This window comes from Platichthys flesus, chromosome 14, assembly GCF_949316205.1.
Source record: "Platichthys flesus chromosome 14, fPlaFle2.1, whole genome shotgun sequence".
Lineage (NCBI taxonomy): Eukaryota > Metazoa > Chordata > Actinopteri > Pleuronectiformes > Pleuronectidae > Platichthys > Platichthys flesus.
The window spans coordinates 7,832,743-7,858,324 of NC_084958.1; the positions used below are offsets into that span (position 1 = coordinate 7,832,743).

Consider the following 25,582-nt stretch of genomic DNA (forward strand, 5'->3'; position numbering starts at 1 on the left):
GAGGCAATACAAATATGAGAGGGAGGAGAGGTTGTGGCAAGAAGCTCAACTTCTACTTTGTGGACAACAGAGATATAATGTAGCGCTGGTGCCCTCTGATGGTGATTCTCTGTCTTTACACTCATGCAAAGCTGTATGCTGTATAGCTTTGTGAATACTAATACAAAATAATACAATGTAACAGCATATTGTGCAAGAGCCATGACTCGGGCTTTCACAAGAGAAACAACAATGTAACACAGATGTCTAATGCAGTATATGCACATAGTCACATCAAAGACACAATCAATTGCAATGTGAAATGTAGAGTCCTGTCTGTATTTTTCAGGACATTATGATCTGTAACTGTTTATTATCCATCGGGCATTTAAGTGCTTTCGCTGTTTACCCTGGGCCTCAAATATCATATGAAAAGTATATAGCTGGTTAAAGGATTTCCGGCTCAAATGCAGATATAATGAAGGCTTGTTTTTTTCCCAGTAAAGATACTTTGAATATTGCATTTAATGAATATTGCTTAAATACTGTGTGTGTGTGTGTGTGTGTGTGTGTGTGTGTGTGTGTGCAGTAGATTTACCTCAACTGGTGCAACATTTGACCTCAGCAGTTTACATAATATTATTACTCAATACACATGAACTACAGTGATATGGCTTGAAAGAATATATCAGAGAGACGTTAGAAAATAGTTGATGCAAGTGTGCTTTTGCAGCTTGTGTTGGATCTGAGCTAAAAGAAAAAGCTTTGCCATCGTCATTACAGTCAGGATGTGTTATATAGTTTTGATTAAGATTTTCTTGTGCGTCATAACGAGCTTGTAAGAAGGATGCATTCAACATCGTTAGGGCAGATTATGGGCCTTTATGTCCAAGAGGAATGGAGCAGTAAGTTTTTTTTTTTTTATGCATGAGATATCAGTCATTTCTGCAATACAAATATGACTGACGAATAAAATACATAAATTACTCTTCCCTCTGTATTACTTTGCTAACTGCTCATCTTACACGTGTCAATTGTTGACATGTTACATATCAAACATTAAAAGCACACAACTGTTTCTATACACTTTTATTGTCAGAAAGATTGCTAGAAAGAATGCCACAGAGCTTTTTAAACATAGTTATTAAATGTACTGGCTGGGACAGAGGTAATAAATACAAAAAATACCAACTATAATAAAAAAATTGATTCCAAAAATACACTTTGTGCCATCAGTAGCCATACTGTAAACAAAGGAACACTTTATATTTGTGTGTCACCTTTTATAGCTGGCTATAACTTCCTGCTTGTCAGGTTTCTCATACTTGGCAGAGAGATCCTCAGGTTTTGAAATCTTCAGCACCTCATTCACATACGGGGCCGGGTCCTGAAAAACCTCTTGAAAGATGAGGTCCAACAGGTTATCCACGCTTTTGCAGCTTGTGTTGGATCTGAGCTAAAAGAAAAAGCTTTGCCATCGTCATTACGGTCAGGATGTGTTATATAGTTTTGATTAAGATTTTCTTGTGCGCCATAACGAGCTTGTAAGAAGGATGCATTCAACATCGTTAGGGCAGATTATGGGCCTTTATGTCCAAGAGGAATGGAGCAGTAGGTTTTTTTTTTTTTATGCATGAGATATCAGTCATTTCTGCAATACAAATATGACTGACGAATAAAATACATAAATTACTCTTCCCTCTGTATTACTTTGCTAACTGCTCATCTTACACGTGTCAATTGTTGACATGTTACATATCAAACATTAAAAGCACACAACTGTTTCTATACACTTTTATTGTCAGAAAGATTGCTAGAAAGAATGCCACAGAGCTTTTTAAACATATTTATTAAATGTACTGGCTGGGACAGAGGTAATAAATACAAAAAATACCAACTATAATAAAAAAATTGATTCCAAAAATACACTTTGTGCCATCAGTAGCCATACTGTAAACAAAGGAACACTTTATATTTGTGTGTCACCTTTTATAGCTGGCTATAACTTCCTGCTTGTCAGGTTTCTCATACTTGGCAGAGAGATCCTCAGGTTTTGAAATCTTCAGCACCTCATTCACATACGGGGCCGGGTCCTGAAAAACCTCTTGAAAGATGAGGTCCAACAGGTTATCCACGCTTTTGCAGCTTGTGTTGGATCTGAGCTAAAAGAAAAAGCTTTGCCATCGTCATTACGGTCAGGATGTGTTATATAGTTTTGATTAAGATTTTCTTGTGCGTCATAACGAGATTTGTAAGAAGGCGAAAGTAGAGCAGTCAGAGATAAAGCGGGGCAGATTTATTGTATGAATTAAATAAAAAACATTCAATACAAATTAATAAATAAAATGTACAAAAGTATTATTGTGGCAGAATATTATATATAATTTAATAGCTAATATTTCCAATGTATTAACCTGACTGAGAAGTGATGGGACAATACTTCGCCAAAGATTCCTACATTATTGAATATTATAATTATATTTAATAATGTAAAAGATATATAAACATTTTGAATACTGAAAGATGTTAGTGTCAACATTTGGTTACGAGTTACCGTTAGAGATTTCTCTGAATAAAAACAGTTTTAACGGGTGGACAGATCAGCTCAGCAAAGAGCAATGTCAGAGAAAATGTTAAGTGAGAAAAAGAGATAACATATTTGTATTGGGTCTCACACATGCAAATAAATAATAAATCATGTGATCAAAACACCTTCCATAGTTTAAGTTTATGTTCTTTCTGCCTCAGTAACTGTGCAGCTTGATGTCCAAGAAAATCCAGATTACAAATGTACATCATATAGAGCTCGATATGAATCCAATACAAAGGCCAATACAGCATTTTCTACATTAGGAGTGTGAGGATGTGGGTGAAAAAGCAAAGTGTTTGATATCAGTTATTGATCCTCCTTCACAGGTGAAGACAGAAACCGCCTGAAATGTGCACATTTCGCTGAGGCCCTACTTCCTGCCACGTAACGGCGCATGCGCACCACTCGGTCACTTGGCTACGTGTACCCGGTGTTTGTGTGTGGTTCAGCTGTCTCACCTCTGCTGGGTGCTAGCGGCCATAGAAACACCTCCGGAGCCTTAAGAGCGAAAGCATGGGAGGGTCTCAGAGCGTGGAGATACCGGGCGGAGGCTCCGAGGGGTACCACGTCCTCCGGGTGAGTGCTCAGCTCCGACAGCCCGCTGTTAGCCGTTAGCTTAGCGTCCGGGCTCATCCCTATCTTCGTCGGCTCCGTGTGATGACGACAGGCCGTGGATGTCTGCCGGGGCCTCCGCCTGCACACCGCAAACAACATGTCAGGAGAAAAGCCCGCGAGTTTACAGACTGGAGTTGGGGTCACACACGGTTTCTGACGGGTTCCATTGTCATGTCCGCAGGGTGACTCAATACATGTGCTTACATTACTAGCAGTATCACCAGTGCTAATGCTAGCTGAAGCTACGTAGCTGCATTGAATGACAGTTGTCCAGCTGGTTCTGTGGATACATCCATTATCGGACTGGCACTTATGCACATAGTGCGTCTTTCACCTTTTCTGGCAAAATTTGAAACATGAGATGTTGGGTAACATGCACGTGTTGTGGTCAGGGCTCAGGTTAGTTTATGGTTAGGTATAGCAGTTATAGCTGGGTGGCGTTATAGTAATTACCGGGGCACATCACAGCAGGGATCAGAGGCTAAGACTCAGCAGGGGCTCTCATGTATGCTCCACCTGTTTAGGCTGTACGTACAGAGCATGTCAGATCGAAGTGAAATGATGGGTGTCAAATCCAGCAGCAGCTCAGGTTGTCTCTCACTTCTCTTGCAGGTTCAGGAGAATTCCCCTGGACACCGTGCAGGGCTGGAGCCTTTCTTCGATTTCATTGTCTCCATCAATAACACCAGACTGGTGAGGAAAGCCAGCAGATGTTGCACAGGATCATAAAGAAGTCATAATGGCCAATGTGTTTCATGGTTGCCTCCTCTTTCTTTCTTTTTTTTTTTTGCAGAACAAGGATAACGACACTCTTAAGGACTTGTTGAAAGCCAGTGTAGAGAAACCAGTGAAGATGCTGGTTTACTCCTCAAAAACTCTGGAGCTGCGGGAGACCACCGTCACACCCAGTAACCTGTGGGGAGGGCAGGGCTTGCTCGGTGTGTCCATTCGTTTCTGCAGCTTTGAAGGAGCCAATGAGAATGTTTGGCATGTGCTGGTAGGTAACCCCAATTAAAACCCTCTGTCCCAAGCAGTGAATGCCAATTGTACCCATTCCCATTGCAGACACAAGCCAGATGTTAGTTGGTGTTGTTGTTTTTTTTTTACAAGTATGCTGTTATATGGGACAAAAAAGTTTTTGTTGCATTAATATCCCCCTTGCTTTCATTAACAGGAAGTGGAGCCCAACTCCCCGGCAGCCCTGGCCGGCTTGCGGCCGCACACTGACTACATCATCGGAGCCGACACTGTAATGAATGAGGTAGTTTAAGAGCCCTTCACATCCTCTCTTCTATCACTCCTTCCCATTGTCCAGCTGATCATGGTATTAACCATGTTGTCTCCTCCTTTTTGCGCTGACCTCTCTGCCACTATATGACTCCGTCCTGCAGTCAGAGGACCTGTTCTCTCTGATAGAGAGCCACGAGGGGAAAGGCCTGAAGCTCTATGTGTACAACACGGACACTGACAACTGCAGAGAGGTGGTCATCACACCCAACACTTCCTGGGGAGGAGAGGGCAGGTAACACATGCCCACTTTCACCCTTCCTGTTACACTCCCAGCTATTAAGTGATATATGTTTAATGGTAAATGGACAGTATAGTGGTTTTCTAGTTGTAGCAACCACTCCAAGCCCTTTACAGAACAATTCCCATTCACCTATTAACAAACACATCCATACAACATTTCTATGCTCAGTGCCGTTTCTGTCACACCATTCATACACTGTCAGAACACGCGTCAGGGGCGATTTAAGGTTCAGTAAAGCATGCTTCAGAATGCAGACCGGAGGAATCGCTAATCCAATTTACTGCATCCTTTCACCAAATGTCTTGATAATCCATCTTGTGGTTTTTGTGCGATACCTACAAACAGACAGACACAGACGACAAGAGGTAATAATAGGAAATGCAAGAGGGAAACCAATTTAAAATGAATTGAAATTGTAACTTTTTATTCTTTGTTTTCCAGCCTTGGATGTGGGATTGGTTATGGATACCTTCACAGGATTCCCACTCGGCCTTTTGAAGAAGGGAAGAAGATCTGTTTCCCTGGAAATAATACCAGTGAGCCCATCAGTCCACTTAAGGATGGATTCACCGAGGTGAAACCATGCACACATTTATAGTCCTTGTCGACCTATATTACAGTATTACACAATCCAGATTGGAGACATGTTAAAACCAAAACATCTGTAAAATATAAATGCATGACTGAAAATCACAATTTATATCCATACTTGAGTATTACATTTTCTAAATCCCAATAATCCTTACCGCTGTGTATCCCTGTACACTGGTCTCCTGGGCTTTTTATCCCACCAGCCAAAACGTAAGGCATCAGTATGCAGAGTGTGAGCATGACATTGAAAAGATTCAAGTTTTGTGTCCTGTGGCCTCTCATTTCTTTTTCAAGTGTTCACACACTCAAAATGCAAGTTGTCTCATTACGTATTCAGCAGAGCAGGCCGCAGGGACAGAGAGCAATGCTACTCATTAGAGCTGCTTGCACGTTTGGTTGAATGTGACCTTATGTGTTTGACAGCAGCATCTTTTTTCTCCTCCTCTGCTTCTATTTTTACTGCTTCAGGTCCAGCTTTCAGCAGTGTCTCCTCCTCCCGCTGCACCTGCTGTCCCCACAAGCCTAGAAGATGCACTGTCCGGCCTGTCGATCAGCACAGCCCCACCCACCATGCCCAGCGAGCTGCACACAGGTATTTCACAGGGCACATTATGTGAATGGTCACACACTCGAGTAGCACTGTGTAGAGCGCATACTTGTGTCCCACCAGTCCCCTTAACCAATTCAGACCCAAGCACCGAATAAAACAACCTCTCAATCCTGAGTGTTTCTTAAGAAGCTGACAGAATTGCCAACATTTACAAACCTTGAGTTTCTCAGCCTCTGAAGCAGATGGAGACATGAATTAAAAACTTTTGATAGTTTAAACATTGGCTCTTATTGTAAATGATTGTAGTTTTCCTACACTTAATGAACTTTTAAAAAGAAAAGAATTAAACTGGGAAACTAGTCACCCGTCGTAAACGGTGACTTCATATGAAACACGCACATTTCATTCAGCTCCAAAGAAGAAGCACACAAATGTCACACCCAATTGCACCAGGTCTAAATGGGTTGTTTTTGTTTGGAAAGTCTTTTGATAAAGTTTCTGCCCTGTTGCCTGGGAAATTAGTGAAAATCACTAACACAAAATCAACCCAGAACAATGTACCTTGTCCAGAAAGGGTAACGGGTTCTGTCAGAAAAGGTTTGGTAAAATCTTTTCTGTAGTTTTTGCGTAATCCTCCTGACAAACAAACAGACAGGAGTGACATTGAACCTCTTCGACGGATGTAATAAACATGATATATTTACTGCACATATTCTCAATTAATGTTTTATTCTTGTTTCCCTTCCAGGTTTGCCCACAGTCCCTCTGCTCCCCTCTTCCATCAGCCCCTCCCTCAGCCCCCTCATTCCACTGAATCGTGCTGCCACCAGCTTCAACCCTGCCACCACGCTACCAGGTGGGTGTTTTCTCAAACACACACACACACACACACACACACACACACACACACACACACACACACACACACACACACACACACACACACACACACACACACACACTGTCAGTCAGCTGAGTCAGTGAATCTGTGACATTTAAAAAAAGCTCAAGAGTATCAGCGGTGTTGCAGCTCTCTTTCTGTAGATGTATACAGGTGGTCCCACACTTCCAGATAAAAAAGGAAAAGTCTGCCTCAACTTCTTGATCCATTTGTCAAGTTAAAGTTTGTACACCCGCCGTGTTATCTTAAGGACGAGCTGCCATGATTGGTAAACAGTGTTTGGCTTAAATTTTCTAGCAGAAGCTCACAAAACCAGTGTGTTCATAACCACCACACCAAACCTTCCTCTTACTGTCGTTGTTCAGTCTTTCTCCCTTTTGTAGCTATGACCTCTATCAGACCTCCACGCTAACATACAGGGCTTTTCATGTCAGGGCGTATCCTTCTCTGTTAAGACTAAGTCAACTAACTCAACTTCTGAAATGTATATAGAGGCACTTGCAGTTTAAAGATGAATGACTAATACCCAGCTTACCCCCCATTACGTAATGTGTTTGTGTCTGTGTAGGTCTGATGCCCCTTCCAGGTGGCTTACCTCCTCTCCCTAACCTCCCCAACCTCAACCTGCCACTCCCAGACCTCAGTGCCTTGTCACTAGCAGGCACCAGCACTTTACCACCGCCACTGGGAACAACAGGTAAATAAAAGTCTTCTCTTGGATGCAGTTGTATATTTTTACTCTTTATAAACCCTGCGTAGAAATTGGCTCTGGTCACTGGCACACGTTGCTTTGTTTTAAGGGATCACAAGAATTTGCTACTGTGGGGACCTATGTATCCCACAATGCATTGTTTGTTGCTTTTGACAGTGTCTCATCTTATTTAAGAGTTCAGATGGCAATTTACATTTATAGTCTGAAGTCAGTGTTTCATCTACATTCAAATTAAAATGTATGAAAGTATTTGCTAGGTGTGTTTGCTGTACATATCATGAGCCATGCTTGTATACCAAGCCCTGCCGTTCCATAGTCAAATGTATAGGCTAAACTAAGACTATATATTCATACTCATTTAAAGTATATAATAGAGATGGGCAATATATATATAAATTATCATATCAATGATATTAATATGAATACCACACATGTCACAGGTAGATCCGTTTTGTGCTATTGATAAAAAAAACTATTGCAATAATCATTGATTTTATCACCTTGGTTAAAAGTCTGTTTGAATCTGAATCCTGACAACACTTCATCATGTGATTTTAACTTGAATCCTTCCATTCTGTTTCGACAGTTCCTCCTCTGGCTTCGTTCCCACCCCTCAACTTGCCAGGTCTGATCCAGTTCCCCCCTCTTTCCACCATGCTGCCCTCCCAGGCGCCTCCTCTCCTGCCTCAGGGACTGGCCCCTCTCTTACCCACCACCACCGCCGCTGTCACAGTCACAGCGGTGCCTGCCGTCGCCCCAGCCGCCGACTCCACGGCGTCCACGAAAGCCCTCCCAACGAACGCCACGGAATCCCCAGCCCCCACGGAAATGACACAAACGTCGTCATAATCTGGGAAAGAAGATCGCACCTGCCATTAAAACCAAAACACACACCCGGTTTCTCTTTTTCTCCTCCCCGTCTGTCTTTTTCTGTGTTTTTTCTATTTATTTGGCCCAGGAGGACAGGCAGAACGGCTGCGCTAGATCAGACACCGAGGCCAGCATGCTCCAGCTGTGGGTGAGGAAGCTTGTGTGGAGTGATGAAGGATGAATGGATATGAAGAATGGGGGACAGATCTATACTCTTACCAACATTTCATTATTACCTTATTGTCACGGAGCATTCCTAAGGTACTGTATGAGGAGGAGGAGGTCTACTCTTAGGTTTGTGGTTTGCTTCATCCTTCTGCCGTTACATCAAGAGGAAATCTCAGTCTTAAGATTTTCCCCTTTTCTGATCTGGCAATCCTCTGTTTCATAGTTATATATGAATGTTTTCTATATAAACTGATTATCTAAATGGGGCTGTGTGATCATTTGAATTCAGAGAATCACTTCCCTACATCATGTTACAAATGAAAGTTCAACCAACCAATCAGGAGTAAACATATTAGACTTGGACAAAGGAAATAATGAAGTACTGCTGTATTAAAACAATAAGTAAATATGAACATGTTATATATTATGGGTCTTATCGGCCAGCCCTAACAACTAGCCTTTTATTATTAGCTAATAGACCCCCCCACCCCCATTGACCAATAGAATTTGATTGACATGTATTCATTTTTGATGACATTTCTGTACAAGTGTGTTTCCACCCAATGAATGAATCTGCAATAATTTGCACCACCTTTTGTGTTTTGAAATTATTAGTATGTCCCTTTTTGTTTGTATGTGTCCATGTTTGAACCCTGAGCTCTTTCAGTGCACGTTGAGTCAACCACACAGTGACGGTTACAGCCTGAAGTGCATACCAGAAGAGACGCACGCTTACAGTCACAAGAGCTACTGAGTAGAGCTTGTGGTTGTTATTAGGCTAAACTAACGGGGATGTAGAAATATTAAATGAGACACTAGCGTCTCCTGGCATGGTCAGAGCTATTTGGTGAGCAGAGTTGCAGTGATGCAGTAAAGGCACAAGGTGGTGCTGTAACAGGTTTCTGAAAACATCTGCAGGAAACACAGTGCAAGCAATAAAGCCAAATCAATTTTACATGATGCCTCTCGTGTCCTTTCATGAAGTCCAACCTGTCTGTTCTTTTATATTCTGTGACTATCGTTATCAAGGACAAACATTTCTAATGGAGGAGAATGACAGCACAGTACAGCTCATCTGTGGAAAACCAGATGGGTCGTGTCCATCACTATCACAGGCTGGTGTACTTTACACTGATCACCTGGAAATTAAAGGGGATTTATTGATAATTAAGGAAAAATGGACATATGGAAAAAAGCATGTGCTGCAAAAACATTTAGGAGAAACAAATAGTGAAGTAGAAGTTCACTCAGTGGAGCTCAAACCTCCACCAAGGCCCAGGGATAATGGAAAAGAGTTGGAGGTGCCTAGAGAAACTCAATATGTCTATTAATTTAGACCAGCATTTTATACCAGTTTTAGAAAAGCAAACTTGGATTTAGGGCCTCGAGAGATTCTTTTTTGAGACGCATTTAACCCACTGTTGCCAACAATAATCCAATAATAATAATTACAATAATTCCCATAAGTGGCCCTTACTTTTTAAATCCAGATCCACGAGTTACTCTCAAGAAGAATTGTGAAAATGTTATTCCCTATCGCAATGTTAAAGAAATAAAAAAAAGCACATCCTTCCAGCAAGTTATGTGGTAATGAGCTCAGTTGCGTCTTGCTCACAAACAACAAACGAAAGGACAGGGTCCAAACAAATCTAAGCTCTTGGTGAAAGTAAAAAATGTATAAACACCTGCAAAATCCAGATTTAAATTGGAAGAACCGTATTCAGCACAAATGTAGAAAACAATTTAAATGAGAGGGGAAAATACAGAAGGGAACAAAGCAGCTGAGAAGGAGAGAAAATGCCTGAAAGTCTGTTTCACGATGGACGAAGCTGAACAGACCAAACACCGATTGAGAGGACTGGTCAGCTGCCTAAGCCTCATGTAAATAGTCATATCAGTATAATTATTCCACAAAAAATCCCGCTGCGTTATATTGCGAAACAGTGTGGCAGATGGCGCCATGTGTAAAGAATGTGAACGTGCCAGAATCTTCACACAGGCCCCGTCGACTCCATCTTCTGTGTCACTTACTGCCGAGGTTGCGCAACCGCAGACAGGAAATATGGGTCACACTGCGGGAATTAAGTCTTGTTAAGCGATCTTTATTGCATATGGATGATGTGGCCCTGCGCTGCACCCCCTCACCACTAATGTGATCTGACATGTAGATTACTAATGGCTGTACTTGCATCTGTCAACACACAGCTCTCATTAATCATCACTTCACTGCCAGCACCACTTCCACTGTTTTGTCAGGAGAGGAGGGGGTAAAAAAGGAAGAAGACAAAAGGGGATTGGTTTGTTTTCTGCCTTCCTGCACTCAAGTGGATGGAATGAGACTTAATCAAAGTGGACACACACTTCACTTCCATCCCCGGCTTTCTTCTGGGAGCAGCAAGCCGTGACACCAGGTACTTCCTGCAGTTTAATTCACCTGTCCTTAACTGCGTTTTTTTTTTTTTTTTTTGGTTTAACGGCTGACAAGGAAAATCGGCAGAGACATATCGTTAGAGCAGGCCAGAGCACAGAGGGAAGATGAGACACCCCCCCCCCCATTCGCTGTGAAGTGCTCCCATCGTCTTTCATCTGACTCCTCGCCTGTGAACATCTCCCTTCATTGCCAAAGGCGCGCTGTGGGCCAGTGTCCAGGGGTTGTCTGCGTTTTGAGAGGAGCGTAAAACGTCACAACGACATACAGGTTAAGTGTTTTATTTAGAGGATGACAACATTTGGATATATCCACTTGATTTGTAGCCGCAGTAAAACATGCTGCAACACGGGGCGGGGGGCCCACCTCCGCTGGCTTTGACCGACTCTCACTACACAGCAGGATGGGACCGAGCTCCATACAGTGTCTGTTGGACCTTTACAGGAAAGTAAACAAAAAGGAGCCCACGTGGACGTTTGATGTCGTTGGCAGAAGAACGTGTCGCGTCCCCCACGATCAGCGCAGCAGGTGTCCATTTCAGAGAAGAAGATGCTTCGGAGAGAGTGTTCCTCTTAACACAGTTCAAGTATGCACATATGTGAGAAACCATTCACACGTTACCAACTAAAAGCAACATTTATAGCAGCAAACTGAGAACAGCTTTCAAACAGAAACACAAATAAACGGAGCAAAGTGAGACACTGGGAAGCAAGGATATGCCTCAGGACTGTATATTTCTGCGAGTGAGTCTCCTACTCACGAAATATTCACTGAAATTCTGTGTCCCCGAGTCTTTGCGCCGCAGAGACGGCTGATCGGGTCGCTCAGACCGGATCAGCTCCTCTCAGGACAGGTTCATGACGCATCTGTGGCGACAATAGTGCTGTATTACTCCGCCCTTTTGAAACAGCTCTACTCTTACCTGAACAGCAACAATGGATTAAGACACATTCACACGTCCACTTTGAGTGGACCTGAACTGAGCTGCTTCGAAAAACAACAAAAGAAGAATGTGAATGGAGGATTTAGTCCAGGGCGAGCCCACGCTGCGGTACTTCATGCCAAGCGGGTGAGACCAGTCGAGCACGTTCTGGATCACAAGTGCAAATCGAGGCCAGAAATTGAATCTGGAACTTTTTTTTTTTCATTTTGTTCTTGTCAAGTCCCATCAAGGTTACAACTTACACTTCTAAATCAAGCCCTGTTTGTGTGCGGAGGGGCAAAGAGGGGAAGTTCAACCACCATTTTATGCTTCGTTCCAATGGACTGTTAAACAGGTCGTCCACACACACTTGTGCCTCCTCTGCACCACACACACCTCTATTCTGTCTCCTTCTGTTGGGTTTATTGGATGTTTGTTCATGTGTGGGTAGAGGTGGGAATGGACAGGACATCTAGCAGTTCCTACAGCTGTTGAAATGTCTCCTAATACGGGTTAATTATTAAAGTCCATTAACAAATCCAATAACTTCATAATTTCCTTTTTCTGCTCAGAGCAATCTGGAGCTATTCCACTCTTTTCCGTTCTACCACTGCGCCTCTCTTTCCATTTCCCTTCAACTTCTCGGTCTTTCTTCTTTTGTCTCTGACTTGTCTCACACGGTCGAGTTCAAGGACACAACACTGTAGGTGGTGTGTCCCCTCTGCTCCTCCTCTCTTCTATCCATCTCTTCATTTGATTCTGTTCAGTTGCCAACCTATCCATTTTTAAGGGCAGCTCAGGTAAAAAAAAGAAAAAGAAGATCCTTCAGCTTCAACAATCCTGCCTCGGGATTGGCTAGAGGGTTCGGTCAGTCATGTGAGAGAGCCAATCAGTAGGTGGGCAGAGAGGAGACGGAGGGCTGCAGGGAGCCGGAGGAGTTTGAGCGTCTCATGTGAGGGAGGAGGTAGGTGTCCGAGCACAGCTGGTGAACGTCGAACCGGTCCTCCTTACGATAGGCCAGACAGCGCCTGATGAACGCCTGTAGAGCACAGGAGGATTTCAGAGAGTGAGATGCAGTCTGTGTGTGTGTGTGTGTGTGTGTGTGCGTGTGTGTGTGTGCGTTTACTCTTCATGTTTATCAAAGGATACGATACAGCAGAGAGTCTATGTTTGGTTTTGTCTGTTTGGTGATAAAGACCACACCGGACACTGATCTTTTTACTGGAACCCATTAGAGTTGATTCAGATTGTTGAGCATGTGTCAGCATGTGAGTGAACTTTCCGATGACCTTCATACTTAATTTATACTATGTACATGCATATTAATAACTTAACTAATTACAACACACCATGTCTCAGCTCATTTATGATTATGTCTTCTTATATTGGATGAAATTATGATTAACTATCAGACATTCATCTGTTTGCACTGAAACGTCCATCACCTCAATATCTCAGGTTTATTTTGCCGAATTAGCCAAGTGTTTGAAATGACACAATAGTCCTGATTAATGACAGCAGTTTGGATGAATGTGAAGAAGAACTTTGATTTTTCATGGTGTTTAATCAAAGCAACACAAAGCGAAGACTTCATCTTTAAATCCTTCAGATGGAGGACGGTGCTTCTGTCATTCCCATCCCACAGTCTGAACCCCAGCCCTTGGTATATCTCAAGGGCTTTAGCCTGCATTTAGTTTCTGTGGAATCACATCAACCAAAGGCTGACTTGAAATGAACAAAGTAACATTTCATGTGAGTCGGAGATGCTATTTGCCGGGGATGGTGATTAAGCAGATACAGAGGTAGAGTAAACATGAGATGTCAAGCCTAAAGTAAAACGGACACAATGGCCCTCTCCTCTAAGTGACTACACATGCATGTGAGTGGTGTGTGTGTGTGTGTGTGTGTGTGTGTGTGTGTGTGTGTTTGTGTGTGTTACCTTGGCCTCTGTGCTGGCCTGTGGTTTTGCAGGAAACTGGACCTCTGTGGCTTTGAGGATGGTGTTTTCTTGGAGAATGTCTTGTTGAGACTGGTTGTGACCAAACGGCTGCAGAGAACAAGACGCTCACATGACCACAATACAAAGTCGTTTCCAATGCTTCATCCATCATCTATTGTTTCATGAACACTGAATTGAAGATGAAAGTGCATGCACACAGCTCATGTCTACAGATCGTATCTTCTACATTTCAAAGATGAATGGAAATGGAAATAAATGACATATTGTTCAAACCCACGTGCATTTCTGTTAATATTGTATTCTAATTGTTTAATTCATGTGCTCTTTCATAGGTGTAATGTGTAGTTTGTTGTACTGCTGTACCTTGCGTCCATAGAGGCACTGGAAGAAGATCACTCCCACGGACCAAACGTCCACCTTGTTGGAAATCTTGGGCGGCTCCTTCCCCACCACAAAACACTCGGGTGGGAGATACCTGGAAATGCAAGCACAGAATACTAACCATGTCACTAAAGAGTTCATGCATTTTTTGTATTCATTTGTAAATGAGGGAATAGAAATGTAATGAGTAACTATTCGCTGCTGATAATAATGCCAGCAGTATAAAAGGAATGTGTGCTGAAACCTTCAGGTGTCCGACCAACATCCTACAGTATACAAGCAAAATAACATTTTGCAGGTATGGGCAGGTTTTTTTAAACACAGGTAAACCAGTTTGAAAGGTGATTGATTTCTATCTATTTGCCAGTAGAGAAAATAGCCCCCAGTTGTTACTCTGGTGAGTCATGTTCAATGAAACTAACCTGGCAGAAACAGTCTCTCACTCTTTCAACTCGCTGTCTTGCCAGTGTCCCTTTTTTGTTTCCAAGATGTGAACAACCGTAAGAACACAATGCGCCAAAGTTGGATGGGGGATTTTGGTGTCTGCTTTCAGGGTTTGTGTCTTACCAGTAGGTACCAGCGCCCTGTGATGTGAGGTCCATCCCATCCACACCGTAGTTATCATCGTCCATGATCTTCGACAGGCCAAAGTCTGTGATCTTGATTTCTCCACAGGCAGTTCCGTCCACCAATAGGATGTTACCTGTGTTCAACAGTCAGTGAGACTCAGTTCAGGATTGGACCCCAGGTTAAAGTGGAAAGCTCTCAGATCAACTGAAAAGATCTAAATGACTGATTTCATAAGTTTGCGCCCTCTTATAAGAAGATGAAGATGGTTGTCGCTTGAAAACACTTCAAGCGACAACCTCGGTATTCAATTGAAAATTACTAATATTAAACCATTTACCTAACGCTTAAATGTTTAATACATCTTTAAGTAGAAACAGTTTTTTAATACTGAAATGTGACCCACCAGGTTTGAGGTCGTAGTGGATGATGGGAGGTTTGATCTCATTGAGGTATCGCAGAGCGCTGACAATCTGCATGACGATGGAGCGAGCCTCCTTCTCTGACATCAGCTTGTTTTGTTTCAGATAGAAGTCCAGGTCGTTTCCTTCACAGAACTCCAGCACTGTACAGAACCTGAGAGAATAGAGGGCGGTGACGGACACACACGGTGGAGAGAAAGGAGAGAACGATCTAAATGATCCACTCAATGACAACAAATAAAAGTCAACCATGAAAAAAGTACTCAGTGAGATCTGTGTGTGTATATAACGATGGCTACCAGTTTCTTTAACTCTTTTGGGTTTGGGTGACTAGATGTCACAAGCGTAGTCAACACTTCAGACTTCACAGCTAAAATTTAACCAGTGTCAGGACATGCTGGTGCTGAATCACACATATTTCTTACCCCTGTGTTATTCGCTCTAACTTGTAGCTCTGACGTCAAGCCCCGAGGCTGATTACAAACAACTTGTGCATTATTTGAATATACTGTGCAAGGTCATCCTGGTTTGACTCTAAAAAACAAAGTAAACAATGCTTTTTTAACCCAGCAACCTGAGGATATGTCGACCCAGCAGGGCGGCAGCTGGCGGAGTTCGGAGGGGACTCACGTGTCAGTATCCAGCGAGAAGTAGTCGTACAATTTCACTATTCTGGGATGGTCCAGTTGCTTGTGTATCCGGTACTCCCTGCATGCATGCCTGGAAGGAAATACAAGTCAAAGTAGTCAGTGTGTGACTGTGGTGACACTTTGTCTTTGTGCGTCAGAATTTAACTGTTCGAGATGAAACCTACTTGTGATAATTTTCCTTCTTCTCCTCTCTCCAGTTCTTGTTGAGTTGGTGGATTTTAACGGCTGCATAGCGCTGCTCAAACAGGTCAAAAGCCTGTGATTGATAAGAATACACACACACACACATCATACACACACCTTTGTGTCCGAACATACTTCACACAAGGTGAAAGAACGACAATGACTTGTGCCTCACTACAGTTATTACCTTGTAGACTTCACTGAAGCCACCCCTGCCCAGCAAGTGCAGGAGCAGGTACCTCTCATTCAGAGTAGGATGGTCTTTAAACCTGGGTGATGAGGAACATGAAAGTTTAATATCATCAGGGAACATGAGGAGGAAACGCTCATCCCCTTAAACTAGGATCTGATCTGGCAAATGCAATTTTGATTTTAAAACAATAGATCTGCAAAGAAAGACGATTGTATCACTCCTCTGGATAAAAGCAAAACTGAATTAAAAGTCATCTAACCATGATCTACACTCATTAGTTTACATCCATTCATCTCTTGCTGTGAGTGGATTGGACTTACGCCGAGCTGTCCTCATTGTTGATCCTCTTCAGCTCTCTGATGTGAAGGTTCCTCACCCGCTCCAAGCGCTCCAGCTCTGCCTGAATCTCAGCCTCCTCCTGCAAACACCAAGATGAGAGGCTGCATTTCCCATTTCAGTTTGTGTAGTGTTGAAATTTTTGTAAAATGAATCACATTTACTTATTCCTTATTTATGCAATTTGATTTTTCTATTTCATGATTAAGATTAAGATTAAGATACATTTATTAGTCCCAAACACATGCACAGACATGCACAGGCACACTCATGCAATTGTAGGGAAAATTTAACCTCTGCTTTTAACCCATCTGGTGCAGGACACACAGAGCAGTGAGCAGCTGTGTACGGCGCACGGGGAGCAGATGTTGGCGGAGTAAGGTGCCTTGCTCAGGGGCTCTTGACAGGGTAGGGAGAATCCTCTTGGATTTTTGGACAGATCAATCCAGGTTCGTCTTTTTGTTCTTTCTCCGTGGAGTCAAACCAGAGACGAAACAGAGACCTTTTCTGTCCATAGTCCAAGTTTCTGCCACTAGTCAACCGTCCAACGTAATGAAATATCTTCTGGTAACCCACCTTTTTTATTGATTCTTTGTTTGACTGATAGACTCAATGATAATATAAATATTTTTACTGACCTTCTTCAGATGTCCAAGTCGGAGCTTAAAGATCTCTTCCTGCTCGTGGTACTCAGCCAGGGTCAATCTGTCAAAACATAAACAAGTCAAAACCAATAATGATAACAACAACATGAGCAAACACACTGTATTGGAAACATTCATTATGATCTACAGTAATTAATGAATTCAGTTATATTCTAATCCTCCAGTTAGAAACAAAATGAGCACCTTTTACTCAGTTCTCAGTAAATTGAAAAGATAAAAGATGACAAACAAGCCCAAAACAATATAAACATCATCTAAGTTCTAGAAGCCTCCAGTTTCACATTGCCATCATTTGTTTCAATAAACTTACAGCTGGGGCAGGGAGGGCTTGAGGAAGGGGTCCGAATCATTGCCATTGACCACCTTGGTTTTGCGCTGCTTGGGTTCAGAGGTGGAGGCTACCGAGAGGGAGGGGGACACCGTGTTTGGAGGCTTCCTCTTGGCCAGCAGCTTCCTCTGTCGCTCTATGTCCTCTCTCTGCTGGTTTATACCCTCCTGTTGCCTGTCGAGAGTGGGACACAAAAGGAGAGGGCGCGGGTCACATATGAGATACAGGTAAAGGAGATAAACATCAAGTTTTCATCTAGTTGTAAAATAATCTGCTTTTACAAGTCTCCTGTGTATTTAGGACCCTTCAACTAAAGTTACAATGCACTGGCTCACTTGATCAGGTTCTGGAATGCATATCCATCAGTCCACTGCTCCGTGTAGGATGCTCCATGTCTGACGGTGGTGAAGTGGCCGAGGCGGAGGCGATCCTGCATGCTCTTCTCACGACACGACTGCTTCTCCTGGGTGCTCTGTGCACGGGAACCAGGCAGACACACACGCACATGATGAGAAATGATGAGCCAGTGAAGCTGAAGGTGTCTCTAAAGCAGCAACTAAAGAGAGGGCTTCTCATCTCTGCATTATATGTATATTAGATTAACCATTGTGGCAGATACTTTTGCCGAATCAGCGCACACACGAGGCACAATCAAAGCCACAACGGCTGAAGACAGATCACCCATGAAGACTAAAATTAATTTTGTATTACAAGGCTAAATATCCAGGCATTTTAAAGCCCCATTAAGCGACATGTTACTAGAGTTTTACCGTCATTAGATGTGAACCAAAGCAAAGATAAAACACCAGAGAATATTGGACTAATTATGGGAAAGGTGTGACTGTGTTGGCACCATTTCTAGTGTGAGTGTAATGCTGCATTCACAGCAAATGCCAAGCTAATTTTTGCGTCACGTTATTCATGCAAGTTTGGCCGCAGGATATATTTTGTGTTTATCTTAGGTGTTAAAGCAACCTGTGAATACTTGCTCATTCTCCTCCGAAATGGAGGACTACTCTCTTAAGTGACTAGAGCTGCTACGTAGCACTTGTTGTGGAACTGCTGGAGAAGCCAGAGAAGTAGTGTGGGTCGACAAGACCATCCGGAGACGCAGGGAATCAGGGAAATTTCACAGTCTTCTCCAGGAGCTGCGTCCTGATGACTGTCTGAGGCTGACCAGTGGCCGGTTGGATGATCTGTAAGCTAGTATTGGTGCCAAGACCTGTCTCGGCCAAGTTTCCTTCTCAATGCTGATTGGCTTTCACTACATTGCATCATGCAAATTTTTTGCTGTAGTTAAAATATTTCCACTCGAGCAGTGAAGGCAAATTATGTGAATTTTGCATCTTCGATTTTGAAACGCGTCATTCCTGCCAGGCGTAGTGAACGGCATCCTCAGTATTGCGTTTTTTATAGGGCTGTGAAATGATAACAATTTGTAATCAAATTAATCACAGGTTTCTATGGATTAATCATGACTATTCACATTACCGATTTCTCTGTATATTTTTGTGAAAACAAACAATTTATGACAAAAAACGGATATATATATTTAACATGTTTTCTTTTAATAATCATAAATAAACAAAACAATGGTGCTGCAACTCAGCAGTTCTTTAGCAGTTATCTTTGCTATTCCATATGGAACATTAATATAATCTCCATCCTAAACATAATTGGGGCTTCTTAGCCATTGGATGGTTGAATAAAACTTCTTAGCCATTCTTTTTATAGGATGGTTGAATTTTTTTTATTTTTTTTGTCAAACAACCATTTACCACACCATGACAGAATCTAATGCCTCTCAAGGTCCTCTTAGCTAGTCGTTCTCTAGCCAGTTGGTGAGGCAAACTAACTTGTCCACATTCTCTGACAGTAAAGCTTACCGCTTCTTTTGCCCAATGTGTCCTGCGAGTGAAGCTGGATTGGCACATTGCACTTGAACGCCCCTCGCCGACCGACACATGCTTCGAGTTGCGCTGGTACTTTAGGCGGGTATTACTACTGTGAAACGATAACGTCTTCCCACAGAGTGTACATATCACCTTGGTTTTATTGAATGTTCGATCTTTCCGTCCAGAAGGTTATCAGGTTCATCAGAATTATCCATGTTGTTTGTTTGTTTGAATGGCCGCTGCCGTCTGACTGCATTTGAGCGGCGACTAGTGCAGAGTGGACGGAATTGTGGGTATATTGGAAGGTCCTTGTGCGCATGGGTTAAAAAAAAAAACACGAATTAATCCTGTAATTTAATCATAACGCGTTAACGCGTTATTTTTCACAGCTCTAATTTGTTATCTTTGCATTGACTTTGTATTTAAATTCTTGCATAAACAGTTTGCTCTGCGTTTGGAGTGAATGCATCATAAGTTTGCACATTATTAATACCATTGGAAGTAAATCTTTCAATCTTCTACATGTTGTGAATACATTACATGTAAAAAACTGTTTATTTGTTTCCCTCTTGTTAGCTTTACATTCCAGATGCTGTGGTGTAATGACGAACATACAGCCGATGTCCAAACGTGAGTATGTGAAAACTGACCTTTTCTATAAGCAATTTCTTGCTCATGGTGATGCACTTGTTGAGCCTCTCCTTGTATTTCTCCAGGAGTTTTTGCTGTTCATCAATCTGTCTCCGCAGGTCACAGTTTGCCTGTTATAGACAGACAATGGGGAGAGTAAGAAATATAGTACGACCGTATAATGAGGTGACATCCTCCAAATCGAAGCATCATATGTCTCATCAAGACATGGGATATAGACAATGAACTCACCCTGAGCAGGTCATCTATTCGCCCCTCTTTCTTTTCCAGGTCCAGACTCTTGTTGCTCTCCAGAGCAGCAAGTTTAATCCCTGTTAAGTCAGTCTAAGATGACCACACAGACAAGTACAAGTCAGATGGTGCATTACGGGAATACTGTAAAATGTGGATATTGTGAATATAAGTGTGTTTTCTGTGTGCTTAACATTACCTGGACCAACTTGCTGGAAGACGCTTTAAGATTGTGTTCCCCAAAACACAGACTTGTAGGAGAGGAGCTATTCTGACGGATCTACAGAAGTTAAACCTTGTAGTTACACATACCACAGAGACTCACATCCACGTCAAATGCAAGTAATTCATCATGAGGATAAGGTAATTGTGAGACTTTCAAGAACTCACGATTGAGCCTGGAGCAGAGTGCGAGTTCTGTGGAGAGCGACGAGCTGATGGGAGGCCTCTAACTGGACTGGAACCATTTCCTCCCTGGAACTTTGCAAAAAAAGGATTGCATTGACTAAAGAATCCCGTGCAAGCTGATAAAAATAGTGACATATTTGCATAACACTAGTTGCTGTCATACTCACATCAAAGTAGTCGCTGATCTTGGGCCCACGTGATGAGGTCTTCCCTGCAAAGAAATATGAACACATTTTAAAGCAAGTAGCAGTAATAAATAATACATTACACTCATCTTGTAGTGGTGTCAGTCATACCTTGACTACTCTCTGAGTAGGTGTCAGCTTTCCTTTTCCTCCCTCTGGACGTTTCAGAGTGCTTCTTCTCTGGGGTCTGTAAATCAAGGAAGTAGAGGAGGAAACAATGAGATATAAACCCCAGATGTTTTACCAAACTGAGCAGGATTCAGTGGTGGTGTACAGCAGGAGAGAGCAGCAGGAAGGAGAAGTACATACTGAGTAGGCGGGGGAGCTCCCTCTTTTCAAATCAGAGTTCTAGAAAGAGGAGAGAAGAGAGGAAGAGGTGGAGGCAGTTGGAAAGACAGAAAGGCGAGTGGGCAGCGCACCGAAAAAACTGTAGTAAATCTGCCTTTAACTGTGTAATGAAATGTGTAACATTTAATTGCACATAAAAGGGTCACTGCGTCTGTGTGTGTTACCTCCGACTCCTTGTCGCTAGACGAGCCCATGCTCCCATAGCTGTGGTTAGAGGACTCGTTGGTCAGGCCCTACACACAAAGACGATTAAATAAGTGAGCATATATAGTATAGTTTAGCCGGCGCAGGTATGTGATATAATTTAAGCTCTGTGACCTCATGAAACGTAAACAACATTCACACAAAGCCTAGAGGCAGGCCTCTAGTGTGCCACGTCTGAGAGGAATTGAAATCTTCAGTTATTAGGCGTGTCACTTGGAAGTTTTCCATCTAACAAATAATGCCAGGAAAATAGTGTCCTTTTAAGGGAAACAGGAACTTTAACCTGCTTTTTCCAACACAGGAACTTTGGTTAGTTTGTCACTTCCTGGGACCAAAAGCTCCCCGGACTTTCTGATCTTCTCTGAGCTATCATCAAAGAGTTAGTCACTCATGATCACAAGCTTGGAGACTAATTCACCTTTTGCACAACATTTTTACTTCTTCAAGTAAGCTCTGCTTGTTGTTAGCATGATCATTGACTACTTTTACATGGACACCAATATTCTGATATTAACCTGATTAACTCCATAGTCTGAATTAGACTTTTCCTATTATCTTAACTCGAATAAGGTCATACTTGGAATTGACCTAAGTTTCATTACATTGATATGAAATTGCATTAAAAGATTCCAGAGTTTCCTCAGCATTTTGCGACACTGACATACAGTAGTTACAAACTGCTTGACGACGCACACCCTGGTTGTAGTCAAGATAAACATTAAAAGGGAGTTGTAGCGAGATACGGTACCATCGTACAATGAACTATTTCAGTTTTGGGTTTTAAAACAGGAGGAATAACGTCCGACGTAATGCCGCTGTGGACACAATGACATGAATCACGATCAGCCTATGCTCAGTAACATGTAAACAGGAATATGAAAGGAATATTCTATTAGTAACTCATGTAAACACCATTATTGAATTAGTGTCTCATCCAGAATGAGGTCATTAGTCGGTATATAGTTGTTCATATAAAGGGTTAGGGTTAGGGTTAGGGTTAGTCTTTACTCCACGGTTGAACTCTGTGTGTCTGTGTGTGTTTGTGTGTGTGTGTGTGTGTGTGTGTGACGCATCTGAAAAAACGAGGAAGGAGCATTTCTGAGCATCTGTTACCTTAACACCTCCACTGGTGCTCCCAGTGCTGCCTCCTGTGTTGCCACTGACAGCTCCTGTAAACCTGGCCTCCAGCAGCTCCTGTCTCCTGGGGTCTAGGCTGTGCAGCTCCTCCATGGGGACTGGTATGAGGTGGGGGGGGGGGGGGGGGGGGGGCAACAGAGTAAGGTTACAAAGCTTACATTATCACCATTACTAACAAAGAGTAGTGCGTATAGCAGTGTGAGGAATCTAAAAAACAAATACTCATGTGAAAGACTGAGCACTACTAGGAGAGGAGGACAGTATCTGGGGGAGGATTAGAGTGGGATAAAAATAGAATATGGATTTGTAGGTGCATAAGGTAGCTCTTGAAAAGGTGCACTTGCATCCTATGATGGTAGATACTTAAGATGACACTGCATTTCTAAGTTGAGCAGTAAGGTCATTCGGCCACTGGGGAGCCGGGATGGAGAAGAGTCGAGGCCAGCGAGTCCAACACACACAATCCTCAACCAGCGATTCTATTTTTCTGAGAGGCTGCAACAACGGCTTCTGTGCACAACGCTCTCACAATCGATGGATCTCAAAACCTCTGGAGCTACGCATCATCTGAGACCCCCGAAGATTTATCCATGACATGCTGCAATCGAAATGGACATTTTGGGCCTTTCAGCTGCAGCATTGTGTCAAAAAAAAAACGCTGCAAACGAGCAACAGTGTCCATCACACTGCTGAAACAGGAAACTGCCTTTAGTTTTCAAAGCCCGGTTTTACATTTTAATTTCCTCAGTATACACTCAGAGATGCAGGTGTCTGCGTGTTAAACCTTTACAGCTGTAAATCAGGACCACAATATAAAACGACTCTAATACAAGCACATAGGCTGACATATAGGCTGCCTGACTGGGCCCTGTTCCATGACGACCAGTTTCCAAGGAAAGACACACACACAGACACACACATGGACACACACAGACACACACAGACCCCGTGCTCCCTGCTGGGTGTTTGTTTCCTTATTGGACATTTACTGGCTGTCATCATTACACAGCGTCTGGCACAGGGGCGAGCCCTACAAGGCGGTATGGACATTATGAAACCCTGGTGCACAGAAACTGAGAGCTCACGTCAAGGCCCGTGTGAGGTTACCTAAGGACAAGGCAGAGTGATTTGGCTTCTTTACGTCTATAAAGCTAGAGCTTCATATTCCAGCGGCTCCCTGTGCCTATGTGCATTAACCCTTGGGACTCCGAAGTTGGCATTGAAGTCCACGCACCAGACAACATCCCGGAGCAGTGATTTGAACTGCTTTGGACGACTTGTTAACACCACAGCTGTCGACATACATGTGTGAATAAACGTGTTATGACCTATAACCGATAGACTTGGATTACATAGTTATAACCACCCTCACGTCCACAGTAAGTAGCACCGTCGAGAACACGGTGAAAGCAGACTCTTCCAAACTGAGCACAAAGTAAGAAACGGGGCCTGTTCACAAGTTCCCCGCTGCGGGGACATGGATCGCTGTGCATTCATGGATCCGCTGCTACGTTGTTTCCCTCTCTCTAACTCGAGGCTGCTGTTTAAGAGCTGTATGTTACCAACTGCCATTAAAAACACAGTATTCGCTACAAACTAAGCAGGAGTCCTGTGGGCTGACATCCGCTGAACGAGGAGCTAGCGCTGCCTTTGTGCAGACCCGATAGCCCGCTGCTACTCAGACTGGCCATCAACTCCACTGACAGCTGACGTTTGGCTCCCAATTTACGGCATCAATGAACTTGACATCCATTTCTACTCCACCACACGTTAGCTCGACACGGCCCCGACCCCCCACTTCTCCCGCAGGGAACACACTTTCAGGGGAGCAGGGTCGGCGGTGCCCTCGGCGGTCTAGTATGTACCTTCCTTGCTCTTTGCGGTCGCCGTTAGATGTTGTTGAGAAATCGTTGGGGACGAGGAGAGCTGCGACCAAGATGGCGTCGCCTCCAAACTTCCACCACCACTTCCACTGTTACTTTGGACACTCATGAAGCCACTTTACCGCCGAGAGGGGCCAGCGTTCACTCTGCCTTTTCACGGAAATTCCAAACTTGCGTCCATCGACACCTGCTGTCGCCGAACAGGCCCGGAAACGAGAGCTGGTCGCTTCTTCCGTCGCTAAACGTCTCGTTCGCTGCGACCCGAGCGGGTCCTGCGGAGGAGCGGCTTCTTCTTCACGGGCTCGCTGAGACGGATCCGGTGTAACCTTTGCATGATGACCGCACCGCACCGCACCTCACGCACCGCAACGCAACGCACCGCGCGTCTCTCAGCATCCAGTGCGCGAGCGGAGGTTCGATTCCAGTAGGCGAGGCTATAGCGAGGCTCGCGCGCACCTAGCAGCGCGAGGGGGGATGGCATGACACAGACACACGCTGATCCTGGATCATTTTATCTTGCACCACAGCAGCCCGAGGTTCAGTGTGGAGCGCAACCCTCCTCCTCCTCAGATCAGCCTGCTGTGCTGAGGAAAACAACCAAAAATGGCCGAAAGTTGCTGACTGCTTGACGAGCAGGAAGACACACACACACACACGCACACAAACACACACACGCACACACACAGTCACGCACGCGCGGGTGCAGACTTCACTACACATATTCAGACATACACACAATTGTATACATTTATATAAAATATGTTGTTTGCATGTAATTACAAATGTGTACAATAAAAATATATTATCACAGATTATAATATACACGAATGTATTATATAATATAAAACATAAAAAATATGTACATTGTCAAAACCCTTTAAGTAAACAACAAGATATGTGTAAATATATACAATTAGCTTATACACACAGGGATGTCAATTGTATACATTAATTTATAGGGAATACAAATTTAGACCCACACACATATATTTATATATATATAGAAAATTGACTTTACACACACATTTTATTTACGTCGATATAAATACATATATATATGTGTATAAAATGTACTGACATATATACAGACAAGCATCA

At 43.1% G+C, this 25,582-nt stretch overlaps 2 protein-coding genes across 6 annotated transcripts; one reads left to right on the forward strand and one right to left on the reverse strand.

The window, feature by feature from the left end:
* Window positions 1-2,969: 2,969 nt before the first annotated feature.
* gorasp2 (golgi reassembly stacking protein 2) lies at window positions 2,970-9,462 on the forward strand. Of its 2 annotated transcripts, none has more exons than XM_062403525.1 (10): window positions 2,970-3,145; window positions 3,797-3,877; window positions 3,978-4,181; window positions 4,359-4,445; window positions 4,561-4,706; window positions 5,157-5,289; window positions 5,775-5,898; window positions 6,605-6,712; window positions 7,326-7,454; window positions 8,056-9,462. In XM_062403525.1, the coding sequence occupies exons 1-10, from the start codon at window positions 3,083-3,085 to the stop codon at window positions 8,316-8,318; spliced, it is 1,338 nt and encodes a 445-aa protein (XP_062259509.1). In that variant the 5' UTR covers window positions 2,970-3,082; the 3' UTR covers window positions 8,319-9,462. The 2 variants fall into 2 exon arrangements, with proteins under 2 accessions (XP_062259509.1, XP_062259510.1); XM_062403526.1 differs by having other exon boundaries at window positions 2,971-3,145; window positions 4,576-4,706.
* A 1,738-nt stretch (window positions 9,463-11,200) lies between these two features.
* LOC133967851 (serine/threonine-protein kinase tousled-like 1-B) lies at window positions 11,201-25,105 on the reverse strand. Of its 4 annotated transcripts, none has more exons than XM_062403520.1 (22): window positions 24,467-25,105; window positions 22,578-22,699; window positions 21,425-21,493; window positions 21,222-21,260; window positions 21,024-21,099; window positions 20,895-20,938; window positions 20,710-20,799; window positions 20,519-20,599; window positions 20,320-20,412; window positions 20,088-20,198; window positions 17,878-18,014; window positions 17,525-17,716; window positions 17,188-17,254; window positions 16,534-16,631; window positions 16,208-16,289; window positions 16,002-16,093; window positions 15,818-15,907; window positions 15,172-15,341; window positions 14,766-14,901; window positions 14,181-14,292; window positions 13,797-13,904; window positions 11,201-12,896 (listed from the first exon to the last, which is right to left on the reverse strand). In XM_062403520.1, exons 1-22 carry the CDS (start codon window positions 24,591-24,593, stop codon window positions 12,747-12,749), a joined length of 2,286 nt encoding a protein of 761 aa, XP_062259504.1. In that variant the 5' UTR covers window positions 24,594-25,105; the 3' UTR covers window positions 11,201-12,746. The 4 variants fall into 4 exon arrangements, with proteins under 4 accessions (XP_062259504.1, XP_062259505.1, XP_062259506.1 ...); XM_062403521.1 differs by having other exon boundaries at window positions 20,710-20,793; window positions 24,467-25,103; XM_062403522.1 differs by lacking the exon at window positions 21,222-21,260 and having other exon boundaries at window positions 24,467-25,104.
* Window positions 25,106-25,582: the final 477 nt, after the last annotated feature.

Bases quoted from the DNA above. Each gene is read 5' to 3' on its own strand.
- gorasp2 (XM_062403525.1), top strand. From the start codon at position 3,083: ATGGGAGGGTCTCAGAGCGTGGAGATACCGGGCGGAGGCTCCGAGGGG. The intron at 3,146-3,796 runs GTGAGTGCTCAG...CTTCTCTTGCAG, and splicing joins AGGGGTACCACGTCCTCCGG to GTTCAGGAGAATTCCCCTGG. The intron at 6,713-7,325 runs GTGGGTGTTTTC...GTGTCTGTGTAG, and splicing joins CCCTGCCACCACGCTACCAG to GTCTGATGCCCCTTCCAGGT.
- LOC133967851 (XM_062403520.1), bottom strand. From the start codon at position 24,593: ATGAGTGTCCAAAGTAACAGTGGAAGTGGTGGTGGAAGTTTGGAGGCG. The intron at 21,261-21,424 runs GTAACACACACA...TCCTCTTTCTAG, and splicing joins CTAGCGACAAGGAGTCGGAG to AACTCTGATTTGAAAAGAGG. The intron at 14,902-15,171 runs GTGGGTCACATT...TGTTGAACACAG, and splicing joins CCACTACGACCTCAAACCTG to GTAACATCCTATTGGTGGAC.